We start from the raw sequence: 16,115 nt of genomic DNA on the forward strand, positions 1-16,115 counted from the left end.
AAACTCCACTAAGTCTGAAATAATTTAAGATTTTTTGTTGTCTTCTGTAGATATAAGTTAACAGATGAGTATGTAAATGACACCTGCTTTCAACTCACCAACATCCACTGTCCTCTGCACTGAAATCCTGTGCTGATATTCATAACAGTTCATTGAAATATTCATGACTATTCTTATAATTTTTTTTGCATGCACATTTGCATAAAAAAAATAAGATTATATCATTTCAACCAATTTCAACATACATAAAATGAAGCAGAACTAAGAAGAAGGTAACTAAAAGTTAAAGAAACCTCAAATAATGAGCCCTAATTGTTTTATGCGTTTCCTGATTTCATTAAAGATCTGCAGCCAGTAAAAGAAAATAGAGAGATGTTCTCATATCATCCTGACGCTCAGTCCGGCTGACACAGCACCTGTCAGTGGGAAGGAAAGGCTGCATCTTACTGGGGTGACACCAGAGAGATGTTGGCTGTGCAGTCTGGCTCTGCAAATCATCGTTAAAACTTGGCACAGTCTGTGATTGAGGCACTATCCCTTATGAAACTCTGGGTGCACAAGGCATCTGTTATACTCAGCACATTTATTCTTTATTCTGATCCCCATCTGCTGACATATGTGCCAGCACATCCTTTAAACAAACTCTCAGCAGCCTCCATGTTCTCCTGGTCCTACCATCTCTCTGTCAGCCACAGAAGCCTGGAAAACTCAGGCACATAGATGGTAGACCATATCCTCACGAAGACCACTAAAACTGAAAACAAATAGTTCTTTTGCACCATTCAGGACAGTTATCAGTTATCAGGATGCTGATTATTGTGTAGTTCTTCTGTTAGGAGCGACATGCTGTGGAGTTTCAGGAAAGATGTGTAAAAACAGACTTTATCTTTGAAACACTGTGTGTAGCTGTTAAAATGTGGATGTCTTGGAAATCCTGGTCTGACTCAGGCCCTTAAAGCCAGCGTGGTATGTGGTGTGTTGGCGGCTGTATGCTCCACTGGTTTAAATAAAAGATGTAAGATAAACTGTGAGCACAACAGAGATCTCAGTTTGTTAGAGCCGGGAGGACGGTGGCATGAAAATCAGGACAACCAGGTCTGAGGCTGACTTTTTTTCATTATGGCATATCCTCCAGGAGCGCATGCCCACCATGCACACATGAATGGTTTTCATGTTGCAGATGCAATAATAAAAAAAATAATGGTTATTGATTTATGAATTGCCTGATCAGTCATGATCTACAGCACTGTGAGCACCATCTAAAAGAACCTGGAAATTACTATCACTAGCCGAGGAGGGATAAAAATTAGTTCAGTGAGCTTTTCCAAAGTGTACAGAAGAACAATAGAGGTTGTTTAGTTACTACAGAGAATCTGACTAATAGGTAACTTGCAGATTTTCTGAGAATAGAAGAATGGCTGTGACACTGGATGCTGGTTAAATCCCTCGGCTGTGAGAACAGTGACGCTCAGTTGGAGTGTGTTGCTGAAAGGTGAGCAGAGCTCTAAATTCACCGGCCTGTCATTGTACTGACCTTCACCTGTGCTCACCAGTGACAGAATCAGGCCACGGCCTCGCTCTGCATGAAAAGGTTAGGAGGTCAATGGTCTTCACTGAACGGTATCATTTGAAGTGGGCGGGGCAGCCTGTAGAGACGCTTCTGTGAGTTTCCCTTTAGAAGTGTTACAATCATGACTGATGACTGATTGTGAGGAGATAATGGGACATATTGTAGCAGCATGAGGCAGCTGGAGGAAGGTGCACATGAAAGTGCCATTTGGCCTCTCTGCTCTCTCTGCTTCAGTTCTGACCCACATAACATGCATTCATAAAATGTGTGAGCGTTAGGGGGCATGAGAATCACTGAAAACACTGCAGACACTTTGATATCGATCCATTACTCTTATCTAGTTTACAGAAACAGAAATCATATCAACCCTCATTCGCTTCCTCTCTTTATTTCTGTCTTGGTCAGGTGAGAGAGCTGCCGACTGGCCTTGTGGTTTGGAGCCCCCAGCCAGGACGTGTCCCAACGGTACCCAGTGCAGAGAGTATTGGACTGGACCCAACTTTGGCATCACCAACTTTGACAACATCCTGTTTGCGGTGCTTACTGTGTTCCAGTGCATCACCATGGAGGGCTGGGTGGACATCCTCTACAGCGTGAGTAAAGACCTTGGACTTCTCTAGTTGGTGGTATAAGCTTGATTTCTCGCTGTCTGTCTGTTGTTACTCATCACAACATCTCCAGTCTTCCCACCTTTGCTCGGCTGTTTCTCACTCCGTAGTTGCAGGGTTTGAGTTTTTGTTTCCGTTGGTGTATTTGTTGGTCAGTTTAGGTTATGGAGTCATAACAATTACAAGCTAGCCAACACTCTTTTCTATGACAAGCTGTCTCATAAAATATTTACCAGAATTTCCTCAGAGGATGAACCATAATGTTTTTGGAAACCTCTTAAACTTTCTTCTGCACACAAGAAATATCAAAATCTCGTGACCAGAGCACCATGAAATTATCTGAGAACCTTCATGTTCTTCAGAGGATGAGTCAGTTCTCTATGGGACCAAGGTTTTTGTTTTGGTTTTATGGGGGTCTGTGATAATGGTGGAGGATTTGAAGCAGGCTGCTTGCATGGCATGTCTCCAGTGAGGAGTCTGAGATGTCTGTGAGGCAGCTGATCAGCACAGCGCTTCAGGGTGGATGATGATAGAGAGTCAGGTCCGGCTGCTTTGCGGAGGTTCTGCCTCTTGAAAAGCCTGTTAATGTCCCTCTCGAGGATGGAGAGAGTTGTCCCTGTGGGAGGGGAGAAGGGGGGCGGGACTGTCCCATTGTCTTTCAAAACAATAGAACTCATTCAGTTTGTTGGCCAGGTGCAAGTTGTTAAAGGAGTTGGGGGGTTTAGGTTTGTAGTTTGAGATCTATATGACAGAAGCACAACTGGTGCTGATGTTTCTCTGATGTCCTCACAAAAGGTTTACACAGCTGCAGTGTCTGCCTGTATGCAGGGATCAGGTGGACCATGACCTGGTCAGAGTGACCCAGTGCAGCTTGGGGGACGCCGTAATAGACTCTGTTGACTGAAATGTAATAGTTATCCAAAATATTCTCCTCTCTGGTCGGGCGTTTAATAAACTGTCTGTTTGGGAAGTTCATGACTGAGATTACTTTTGGTAGTCACCGAGGACAATAACTAGGGAGTCTGGGTTTGTCAGCTTCACACGTGATTCCACGTCAGGAGAGCAATGCTGCAGCATCACTGTCACGTCATTACACCAGCAACTGTTAGCATAAAAACAGATTCCTCCTCCTTTTATTTTGCTGGAAAGTTCTGTATTGCGATCTCCTCTGAAGAGTTGGAAGCCTGGAGTCCGTTATCAATCCACACAGCCACGTCTGCATTAAATGGAAGATACATAGGTTCACGGTCTTAAACATGATCACTTCCACTTACAAACCTGCTTAGACTATCTCATCTATTGTCCCTTTTATACAGCCTCTTCAAGGCAGGAATACTACACTGTTATTCTGCCACAGCAGTGGGCACACTGTGGACTTCTCTGTACACTGGAAAGAATAATTTCCCCACAGGCCACGGACTCTCTGATAATTCTGTCATGTCACTGATTGACAGAAGGTATTTGGAGTTTGGGTACCATGTGTACATGGACAATTTCTACACAAGCCCAAAGCTTTTCAAGGACTTGTTTGCTTGTAAGTTTGGTGCTTGTGAAGCATGCAGAGCGTCCAGGAGGGACTGTCCACACAGTGCTGTCAGTGCACAGACAAAGAAGCCACCCAGAGGAATGTACCACTGAAAAAGGGACGGTGCTCTTCTCTTTGTGAAGTGGATGGACACACGAGAGGTGTCTGTCTGCTCCTCCATCCATACAGCCTGCACTGGGGATGCAGTACAGATAAGAGTGAAATGCAGACAGGGTGTCTGGACTACAGAGTCCTTTCTGTGCCCCTCACCAGAGATGGAATACAGCAAGCTCAGGGGAGGTGTGGGTTTGTCAGACCAGCTGATTCAGTATTAGCAACCAGTGCCTACATTTTACACAAAGAACAGGACAGCCACAACCCACAAGGCTTTCATGGAGGAGCTCACTACAGAGCTGTGCGGTGTCACTCAGATGACATTTGGGATCAGTGTTTTCTAGATAGATGAAATGTGTGTGTGTGTGTGTGTGTGTGTGTGTGTGTGTGTGTGTGTGTGTGTGTGTGAGCCAGCAACCTGAAGCAGGGATGGGGAACAGCTAAAACAGAGGCCCACTTCAGGATGTCAGTTTGTCAATCTGGGTTCTGGATGAATGGTCAGATAGCAGCAGTGGCACAGTGGAGTCAGTGTCTGTGGATGTTTGTAGGAATATAAGAACAGTAGGGTACAGTAGACTCAGTATACTACACAAAAAATTAAGAAGACATACACAGAAAGGAGAGATAATAACTGTAAAACATGTTGTAATAGACAAATACAAATTGTATTTATTGCTTATTTACAGAAAGAGTATTTACAGTACAGCCTGGAGGCTTTGTTAACCTATAAGGCTGTTGCTTTCTTGGACACCACTGACTCATGTAGCGTTAATACTAATACTGTTGCTGATTTTCTGTTCTCATGTCAGGAAATGGGGGAATATGTTAAGAGCAGCTTTTATTTCGCGCAGCCACATCTCACCGGTTTACCTGAAACTAAAACTGAAAGGAAACTGAGACTAAAGCTGGTTATAAGTAACCGTCTGTAGCCTAATTAATGATGCATCTTAAAATCCTGCAAGTTCTTGTAGACCTTCGGGTGAGGCGGCAACCTCCACTCCCGCACCAGGCCCTCCACCCATCTACCAGCTGTACCTGCCAGGCAGTGAATTTGTTCACATTAGCAGCAGAGGGAGGACGACAGAGGGAAGGAGGAGTGATGGTTGATGAATGACTTCTGTCACTGTTTGGATGTCATGAATATATGAATATATTTGGAATTTTACATTTGTTTTCAGGGAGATATAACTGCGGTTATATTATAATATATTTTACAACGCCTCTCAAACACATATAAGTGCATCACATTAATGGGATTTTTGTGCACGAGCCCAAAAATAGAGTACTCAAAGTAAAAAGGTCACTGTTCTTCAGCCCTCTTGATTACAGTCATAATCCTGTTCTCCTTTGATAGTTGACACTTTTAAATTTTACAACCAGAAAGTCAGAATGATTATAATTGAAACCGAACCAGTTTGAAGAGGCACAAACATGGTAGAAATGCAAATTTCCTTGCCTCGCCTATTTTATTGTGGCATAAAAAAGTGGAATATAAAACCTGTGGTAGGTTGTTTTGTGTGGAAAACACTTTAGAGCCATAGCCACAAGTCTGAAGCAATTCTGTCTCAACAGCTGTTGCAGTGATGGGGGATTCTTAAAATGTTTTTCACAGACAGAAGCAGGAGACTTAGAGCTTTCAAATGATGTATAATTTGTAATGGTTGTGTCATGGCTGAGTCTAGTACAGACCAAAACACACTTAAAGCAGTTCTACTGAGACCAAGGCTAAATGGTGGTTATTGTTTTGTGTTGGTTGTAGTTTTCCTCATGATGTAACAACACCTTTGCTTAAACTAATATAATATGACAAATAGAAAAATACACATATCGTATATTAGAATATGTAACAGTCTGCAGCTGGACTAAAAGCAGAGATGTTACGCTGATGTGGCTTGTGTCTTAGACAACTGGGTCACTGGGACGACCCCGGCAGCCATTCAAGTTTTTAGTACTTTATCTCTCTGTTACCAGCCCAAACAGTTTTGTTATCTAAATGCCAGCACCTCTCTGGTTTTTCAGGGCAGCCAAAAGCATGACAGTGCCTTTTAAAAACCTACAATCCCAGAACACTTAAAGAGAAATATAGAAATAAAGAATCCCTGAAGGATGAGGGACGTCCAGCCAGGCAGAACTAAAAAATGGTGTCTAAGTGTCCAGGCCAATCCCACAATGGCTGTCTGACTCAGAGCTTCATTTAAAAAATAAATAAATAAATAAATAAACTAAATGATCTATGCAAATTCAAAGATAAGCCTCACATATTGGACTGCTTCTTCGCTTTTTGTTATGTTCCAGCCTTATGCTAAAATCATTTAAAATCGTTTAGTCCCTCATCAATGTGCACCCAGATTTTTCGCCAGAGCGAAAAAAAAAACAAAAAACAATGTTTTTGGACATTTTTGTAAATTAAAAACTTAAAACTTAAAAATCACTTATTTACAAAAGTGTGGTCAGGCGCACCTTTGGCTTGCTTTGCTTAAATTATTCTTGAGATCTGTCTAGACCGTGATACCAGTCCACCTGTCACAAATTGGATTGAGTGGACACACACACACACACACACACACACACACACACACACACACACCTGTGTTCCAAGGAATCACGTACAATAGCTGCCAGAGCTAATGCTGTCATGGTGTACACAGTGTGAAATATGATCAGCTATTATTTATCAGTTTAATTTTATTTGGCAAATGAATTGTTGTATTATTAGTACGTCTGTTTCTTTGTCTTATTCATTTCTTTCTCTCTTTCCGTGAATTTTTCCAGTTGCTCTTCCTTCCTCTACGTTTCTCTCCTCCTTTTATTCCTTTAACACCTTATCATTTACCTCTCCCTGCCTTCTTCATGTTTCCCTCTGCTCATTTTCCTCTCCCGAGAGACCGCAGCTAACTGCCACTACATTGTGAGCCACTTACAAAGCCATGTTTTCACCTTCTTCTTCTTCTTCTCTCGCTCTACCTCCTCATTTCACTCCAGACATCTCCCGTAGCTTTTTCTGCCTCATTATCCTAAGCACTGCGGACCCACGCCGCTGTGATCCGAGAATTTCTCTTCTCTCCGTCGGTACTTTTTCTTCTGTATTTTGGTCTTTTTCTTTTCCTTCAGCTCAAACTCATTTCTTTTGATCCTCCCAGTTATTTTTATTTCAGCCTTTTTCTGTGCCTTTCCTCACCGTGTTACTTCCTGCCCACTTATCTCTCTCTTTATTCTGCTGAATTTTACTATCTGGTCCTCTTTGTTTTTTTTTCTCTTTTCCTTCTACTCTCAGTCCTTGCTTTCCCTTTTGATGAGAAGACATGCACAAAGGTGTGTTTAACTGAGGTGGCCTTGAAGAAACCATTCACACAATTCGTTGAGGACAATGAGGGTCATTGTGGGACTGTTTTGATTGGTCTGATTGCAGCTCTTGAGATTTTGCCACACCACACGTAGACTGTAGCCCCTTTTCTACAGCCTGTTTGTGGAGGGAATGTTAATAAAAGGTACGAACATGCACCTTTTATTAACAGCAACAACCCTGCAGCAGAGGAAGTCACAGAGCTAAATCAACATCTGTGTGAAAGGGAGCGCCAGCATGGCGGGACAGATGCTGGCACTGTTGTGTTACAGGTCACTCCTCTGATTCCCATCATGCACCTAAAATCACACACTGAGGCGGCACCATGCCGGCTTTGCTTGGATCAGCGTAAACAAGCAAAGGTGGAATAATGAAGGGTGTTCTTAACAGCAGTATAGCGTGAAATCTGTTTAAAAGAGGCTATTGGAAAGTGTTTTTACAGTCTTTGAAGAGCTTGACTGAAGGTTAACACCTATCGGACACCTGGCTCACACCTATAGCCTACTCCATCTGTCTGTTGAGGCCTTTGGTGACTCACTCAACTCAACACCTCAAATGAAAATCCATTCACCTGTTTAACTTTTATTCTAAAGTCACTGTGCGAGGTATATTCAACTGCAGGTAGCCATAGAACAATATTTTCTCCAGTGCCTACTTGCTAACATTTATTCTAGCTGTCACTGGACAGACAGATGTAGCAGCATGGTGTTCAGGTTAGTCTCTTACTTGTTAGGAGGTTTTGTTTTGTTTTGCCCTAACCAATCAGAGTGGATAGACATATCCACATGCCACTTTAAGAGCTGTTTATTCTATAAGTTGATTCACAACAACCATAGCTATAGCTGTGTAGTTACCGCTATATATGTGTATATTCCTATGAAGGAAGATGTGAGTGGAGCAGACTTTGCCTCCTCCTTGTCTGTTACCTTCTATATCAGGACATCTCAGCATATATCATTTCTTGCATAAGAACTCCTGACATGAAATGTTTCATAACCTGCACTTTAAAGAACTTGTAAGGCTTTTGGTGCTGTCTGGCCAACTCAGGACACTTCAGAGATACAGGCTGGTTGGAAGAAAAAGAAAAAAAGCAGTCATTGCAGATGGGGCAGTAAATGGTAGGTTTTTTTAGTAGTCCATGTGAAGTGATGTCACATTTCTTTGACTCATCTTGATAGACAGCACTGTTACAACCTCCTAAAAGTACCTGTAGTTCACGATCTGAACAGGACTGAAATGTACTGTAGCTCCACAGAGTTCTCCCCAAAGCATGTGCCCAACAAAGGGAAGAAAAGGAGACATCATGACAATGTTATGCAGTGAAAAAGAGCCATAAGTATATTTGTGTGAATGCACTAGTGCATGTCATGTATGCATTAACATCCTGTGTCTACAAATGTAGATGCACTCTTGTTACAAGATGCGGGGGGGGGGGTGAAGTCTCTAACATAACGAAGCCAGAATAGCATTCGGGTGGGGGTTCTGTTCTGCAGATTATGTACTTTCCCGTAACCCAGCATTAACCTCGCAGATTGATGACAGTGCTACCTCTGCCCTGAGGGGGATCGCTCAGACCCTCCTCTCTAATGGTGCAAAAGAAAATGCAGAGTGCCTCTCCCCATCCTCCCTGTCATTACTATCCTGCTCCCTCTTCTTCTTCTTCTTCTTTCCTCATTGCATCCTCTCTACCATCCGCCCCCACCCCCCTCCACACATGCCTCATAACTTCAGCTCTCCCCAACGAGGCCACATACCAGTATCCCGTGGTCTCCCAGCAGCTGATGTAGTGAAATAAAACTCTGTTGTCTACAAAGAGGGCTCATTCAGACCGGTGGTAGCCCTGCCTATGATGGTGAACGCATGTTGTTACAGGCATTAGTGAGAAGATGTTAATGCACCCAAGACGTCTTGAGGACACATTGAGATCTGATCACTCAGAACACATTCAGAGGTGGTCCAGGCCACATTTGACCATAGTCTTTTAGGAGTTAAGGAGCACTTGAATGCATCTGTGTCCTGGGCTGCATTGAAAGATGGCCTACTTAACTGACATCCTCTGCATAAGTGCGTCAAACATCCTGGTTGATATATTTTGCCTTGAAGAAGCCAAGGAATAGTCCAGCTCCTTATTGCTTTGATTTTTTCTTCTTTGTCTTTTAATTTCGGGCAAACTAGGTATGGGAAGTGCATTGCAAGTGCATTTGCTCTTAGCAAACAAAAAAAGTGAGATTGAGATCCAATTGCAAGTGGTCACTGGAGATGTATGTGGAGACGCTTTCTAACACCAGGTTCACCAGGGTGAATGAAATACAAACCGGGAAGTCCAGTTGGAAGACAGATCAGACAGGAGGACACTTTCATTTTTAACCCTAAAGATTTAATGTTTGAATATAATATTTAATATTGAAGCAGTTTTAAAAAGCTACTTTTATGTGCATGACGCAAACTCAGTGTAAAGGCACAAAAGAGGCTCTGGTTGCTATCAGACCAGGAGAAGCACTTTGTGCATTTCAATGAGACCACTACATCAGTACAGCAAAGGTCCTGAAGAAGAGGACTCAGCAAAAAAATGCAAGGTTGTCTGGCATAAAAGTCGAACCTGATTCACCTTTTGCCAATAATAAGTACATCATCATCAAGCCAGCTGCTGCTTTGGGTAATCAGATACCTCTTAACATGAATGGTGTGACACTAGTTATCTAACCTAAGCAACCATTTTTCCCTGCTCCCTGATTTGACCCATAGAAGCGTTTCCTGAAACAGCACCCTACAGTGGCAGGAGATATGCCACAGATAAACTGTCAAAAAGTCACTATTGAAAAAAAATTAAAATAAATAACTAACTCTTTTATGATGTGTCCATGCTATAGTGAAGGTTTAGTTAGGTTTAAGCACGAAAGCAACTTGGTTAGCGTTCAGGAAGGATTGTGATTATATGGTATGAGTTAAAAGAAACTACGATGACTGTCGAATTGAAGAAGTAGCACCTCTTCAGGAGTTTTGGTTTGACTCACGTGACTCAGCATGAGTTTGATCTGTTTCTTAAAATTAACCAAGTAGTTTTAGTTGACTAAACCAAACATTAACCACGGATGAGACAGATCAGGGAACATATCATTTAAATTGTTTTTGTATGGGTCCTTCTTAAAGGCATTAATAAACAGCGTATTTTGTCAGTTAGGTACAAAGACTTGTTGGTTGGGTGACGTTTCTTTCGTATTGAAATGAATGGGTAGGTTTTCCTTGCAGTCTTAACGCCGTATGAGGGAGCCCGGGAAGGACAGAATGTCACCAAACTGAGTCGATGCTGCTTCTTGATGTTTTAATCATGAACAGAGCAGAGGAAAAGCGAAGGGAGTTCAAATGAAAAGATATTTCAGCTTATGCTAATGATCATAATGTTGCCAGCTGCTGCGGAGCTGTGCTTTTGACTTGAGCAAAATATCCTCCCATCAGTGTCGACTTTAGCAGCTAAACCGCATGGTGGATGTTACTGATATGCAACTCTGAAACGGTGGAGCCCAGATTATGGTGGAGTACGCATCCAGAAGTTCAAACTATGCATGCAGAGAAAAATAATAAGCATTATCCTTCCAAATTACTCCGTCGTTTGCTGGTTTTCCTTCATATTTCCTCCCTCCTCTACATCCACTAAATTTCTCCTGCTGTGATAATGACAGTCAGCTCTCAAGGTGAAAACTGGCTATTAATGTGGGGACAAATTACTGACAGTACAATCATTCAGTCTTAGCCTGTGTATTTTCATTAGTGCTGCATTGTTTTCCTTATGCCCACAATAAATGATCTGAATTGCTTCTTAACCAAAACATAACACATCACATAATTTATCTCTCTCCAACATAAAACATGTTCACTTTCATTTTCAGCTTCAGATCCGATGTTACATAATGTTGGCATGTTATCAGCATTCAGCAACCATAGCCAGAGTGGATATGGTTTGGAATAAGAAAAATACTGTTAGAATAACTGCCCTTCTGTGTTAACACAGCGTAAGAGGTTTTACTGCAGCAGTAACATCACAATGGTTCTACTTCTGTTTGCAACTCTGGAGAAGTTAGTTAGTTACTACTTAGTTAGGTAAACTAACTTAGTAGTACTCCACTGAGCATCACACTCCCCATAACACTAACAGATAAATGTTTAACGGATCAAAATCACTTCTGTAGAACCAGAGGTAGTGTCTTTTTCATTGTACAAATTCTTCTTCCTTATCAAAACCTGGCACCTACATTATCCACAATGCAATTCAAGGTGGCTAATGTAGCCTGGAGCCTTGACAAGATGCCACTCTGCAGACAAGGGCAGGTTGAAGGCAAATACAAACAATATATTTTCTTATTTAGTTTGACTTGACTTGTTTTTTTTTTTTCACCTGGAATCACAAAGCTGTGCAGTTAAGTGCAGTTGACGGTAAACAAGAGTCTTGTGTATTACACAGCACAGCTCGAGACGACAGCTCATTCCTTTCAATGAAAGTTACTCACCCAGCACATACGCTGAAAAGCTTTCTACACTTTTGAACCCCTTAAACTTGTTCTCTGAGTGATGTGTGAATGTGTACTTACACATGAATGACACAAAAATACCTTCATACAGCTCTTCAAGACGTCTCAGATTTATGGGAAATAATTAAAAATGTTAGTTTTGATCAACTTTAAAACTCTTTCAGCAGTGACGCTGTGACAGTGATCTGCGAAAGACAGCAAAGCCTCGCGTTGATTCACACTGAGAGTGCTGTTTTAGCTCTGAGCCAGTCAGCGGGGAAGTGACTGTGTTGTAGCAGCAGCAGGGCGTGTGGGTGGTTTCTCAGCGTTGATAATGTGGCAATCTTCATTTCATGCACCGTGATTTTATTACATTTCCTCTGTCTCTCCTGGTGACCCAGTGGCCGTCAATAAATTGGAAGCGGCCCTAATTACCTCTGCTGTGTCATGTTCTGGCTTCACACACACTAAAAAAAAATCACTTCCCATCACTTAAGATTTGTCTTCATTTGACTCTTGTGTTTAAATCTTGTAATGTGTGTAGGCAATGTTTTCTGCCTCAGTTAAAACATTTATGTTTTTAGTGTGTGCTCATCTGGCTGGCTGCATGTGGGTGGGGCTCTGTTGGGGAAAGTTTATATCATATGTTACTATGCACCAATCAGAATGAACAATTCTGCTGTTATAGTAGTAAATATTAGTGTTATACCTGAAGAGAGATGTGTTTGTGTGGTGTAATGTGTGTGTGTGTGTATGTGTGTGTGTGTGTGATGTGCTAGGGGTCACAGGCACCTCTCTCCTCTCACTTCATTAGAGCTGTGTGAGTCGCTGAGGCAGGTGACCCTTGACCTTGTCAGGGCAGCGACGTCTTGTGCAGTGAGGGCCTTGTAAAAATAGAGCAGCGCAGAGGGACAGTTACAGATTGTGTGAACATTCAGCCATGGCTGTGTGTGGTTATACTGTAGCTAACTGTAGTAACCATATCAAAACCATATCTCCTTCGAAAAATATTCCCCTGTTACCTTGTTAAATGTTCCTTCTTTCTTCACCAGTTCCTCACTAACTTTGTTTGTCTGCTGTTTGGTGCTGGGCAGGTGTGGTACACTGGGTTTATTCAAGCTTGTTTGCTGAAAACAGCTGCTGCTGCTAGAAACCAAACTGAAGTGTTCTCTTTGAAAATTGAATCTAAGGCAACTGGACTTATGTTTGTCTGGGAAGACGTTTCGCCTCTTATCCAAGGGGCTTCATCAGTTCGTATGCATCGGTCTATCTAGTCCGCACTAGTCTGACCAAGAAAGTGGAGTAAGACCCAGGTATTTAACCTGTTGTGGGTGGGTCCACCAAAGTACCTGTGAAAGTACTGGTTTCACCTGACCATTGTTGTGGTCCCCAGTGAACGACAGTCGTCAGGCTCATGTGACCTTGTTTGTGTCTCATGTGAACGACAGTCATTAGGGTCAGGTGAGTCCCTGGTGGATGACGCTCATTGAGAGTCGTCTGAGGTTAAGTTGTTTACTCTCCTGGGTATACATGAAAGGGCTACATTGTAAATGGGGGATAGGTGGTGTCGCAGACCCCCTCCTCTGTTTAGTGATGGCTTCTCCACTTTCACATAGATGGCTTCTTTGACTCCTCTCTCAAACCATCTGTCCTCCCTGTCCAGGATTTTGACATTGCTGTCTTCAAAGGAGTGTGCTTTTTCCTTTAGATGTGAGTAGACAGCTGAGACTGGACCTGAGGAGTTAGCCCTTCTGTGTTGGGCCATGCGTTTGTTTAAAGGTTGTTTAGTTTCCCCAATATATAGGTCCTTGCATTCCTCACTGCATTTGACCACATATATTAGGTTGCTTTTACCACACAATCATAAAAGCAGGTTAAATACCTGGGTCTTACTCCACTTTCTTGGTCAGACTAGTGCGGACTAGATAGACCGATGCATACGAACTGATGAAGCCCCTTGGATAAGAGGCGAAACGTCTTCCCAGACAAACATAAGTCCAGTTGCCTTCGATTCAATTTTCAAAGCGAGAACTATGACCTGGATGAATGAGAACATTCACAGACAAACTGAAGTGTGTGAACCATACAGTAAATGTGTCGTAAAGCCCAAAGTATCAGCTGAACAGTGCTTGACATCAGTTAGATAGAGAAGTAAAATGTCTTATCAGTCTCACACAAGACAGATTAAATGAAATGTAGGATGTAAAACTGTTAGCGCTCAGGTGAAAGAGCTCCACATACGTTGGTCTGGACGCCAGACTTCCTGTGAGCCAGTGAGACTCATACGTGGGTACTTTGATGTCCACATTTAAGTAGTCGCCCTTTTGAACTCAAACTGCTGATTAAATATCACTGAAATTAGCCGGCAGCACATTAATTCAATGTCCAAAGAGAAAAACAGTCCACTGTGAGTGAGACGATAAGAGCCTCAAATTCAGTTTTACCAGGAAACTGTTCTGATGTATTCTTCTTCTTCGAGCAGCTCTCTGAAGGCCTTTTGCTCTCTGTGCTACCAGAGCCGTTCAGTGCAGTCTGCTTGTTGTAAATGTTTCAGGACTGTAAGGAGCTGCAGAATTGATTCAGAGTGGCTGTCTTCATCACAGCAGGCTTTCCTTGCCATCAGAGAAAATGAGTGTTTGTGTGTGTGTGTGTGTGTGGTGGCGGCACTGTAAGCTGAGAGTGGGAGTACACTGTCACACTGCAACTGCATGATGCATGACTCCAAATTATGTGGCAGCTTTTTGCTTTTCTCCTCGCTGATCGTTCAGAGCAGTCAGCCGGAGATGACTCATGGGAATAACAGAGGTGGAATAACGTTATGAAGTGAACTTGTACTAAAGGGAAAAAAAAAAAAAGAAAATCAAAATTGAGCAGTGGATATAAGTTATTACCTAAGGTTTGTTTGTAGATTTTACCTCCAGCATCAAGGTTCAGTTTTCAGTCTCATATCTTTGTATCTCTTCATATCTCAAAAACATTAAAACAGTAAAGGCCACACTTCTTGCCATGTGAACTTTTTTTTTCCCAAACACTTTTTCCACCACAAATTTCAGACAATTCGTCCCTCCGATTTCATAAAATGTTGCCAGTTTCACATTTAGCCGTATCACTTGATCTCAAATAAACATGGATGGTGTGATATTACCACCTGCTGCTGTATCTGAATTTACTAACAGGATAAGTTTCTGTAGCTGCTAAATTATTTGAAGAAGTGATGGAGTTTCCTCAGAATCTGATGGTTTATTTTCTTTCCTTTGGCATTCTTAGGCCTGTTTAGTCACAGGAGGCAGCTGTAAATAATAAAGTACAGTTACTCATGTGGACAAATATCAAACTTAATTAGTGAATTAGCCGCAAAGGTCTTGAAGGAATCTGGAGTCTGGAAGGACTCATAAGTTGAAACTTTGCACAATTTGAAGTTCTAATATTCCCAGACAGGATTTAGACATTTACACACATCTTAAGAGAGATTAAAACTATTTCAATTTGCTTAACGTCACTTATTGATACAAATTTGATAATAAATTTACATCCTTTTGTGCTTTTCAAACAAGTTGAATTTAAGCTTATCATAATTCATGTACCAATAATTTTTGCAAACTTGGTTGTGAGTCATTTACTTTTTTTTTTGTTTGTTTGTTTGTTTTTTTGGTTTCTGAATAAACAGACCTTTTGCTCATTAGACTCATAGCTATTAACTATCATTTTATTTGTTTTCGCCTGTCATCACATTATACTTAAACAGCATATGGGGTCATTAGAAGTACCTTGCTAAAGGCAACATCGTGCATCAGCAGTTTTGTAATCAACTAAATTAGTATAGCCAGTGGCCTCGGTTGCCATATGCCCTGTTTTTCCTCTCCCGCGGTGCGCGCAGTGTGGTTTTATCTCATTGCATGGCTCCATACCCAGTGTACTTAAAGGTGGAGCGAACTAATCACCCCGTGCATATAAATGACACATACATTGTGTGTACTATGTGTTCTAACATATAGAACTGGGTACACTTTCAGAACCAAGGCATGGTTATGGCAATGGTCACTCAGAACATTTTAAAATTGGTGATATTTAAATGTGTAGCAAAGGGCCAAAGTGATTATTTTTATGCTGTTTTCAAAACAGGTTATAAAGTGTGAGATTGTACGCAGATTTTGTCAAGAAACACACACAAGTATACACACACACACACATCTTAGCCTAAATATATGAATTAAATGTAGACAGAACCACAGATGTGTCTGCCTGACAGTGCCAGAGGCTGTTTGTAATATACAATATTGGATCACACCCTCCATCCAGAAGTGACATACAGTATGACAGACTGAGGTGATGGATGTTATTCCGTGCTGCCCCCGGGGCCATAGTACAGGTGGTCTCGTCTCTTCTCTTTTCTGTTCTTCTCCTCTTCTGGACTAGACTGGAAAACATACACATACACGCATGTGGTTTT

General features: G+C 41.9%; 1 protein-coding gene across 3 annotated transcripts in view; it reads left to right on the plus strand.

The window, feature by feature from the left end:
• cacna1bb (calcium channel, voltage-dependent, N type, alpha 1B subunit, b) overlaps positions 1-16,115 on the plus strand; it is a 145,431-nt gene that overhangs the window by 54,263 nt on the left and 75,053 nt on the right. For all 3 annotated transcript variants that reach the window (XM_041059550.1, XM_041059551.1, XM_041059552.1), the window contains exon 8: positions 1,976-2,163. In XM_041059550.1, coding sequence (XP_040915484.1) covers positions 1,976-2,163 — 188 coding nt within the window. The remainder of the gene's footprint in view (positions 1-1,975; positions 2,164-16,115) is intronic.

This window comes from Toxotes jaculatrix, chromosome 16 (genome assembly GCF_017976425.1).
Source record: "Toxotes jaculatrix isolate fToxJac2 chromosome 16, fToxJac2.pri, whole genome shotgun sequence".
NCBI lineage: Eukaryota > Metazoa > Chordata > Actinopteri > Toxotidae > Toxotes > Toxotes jaculatrix.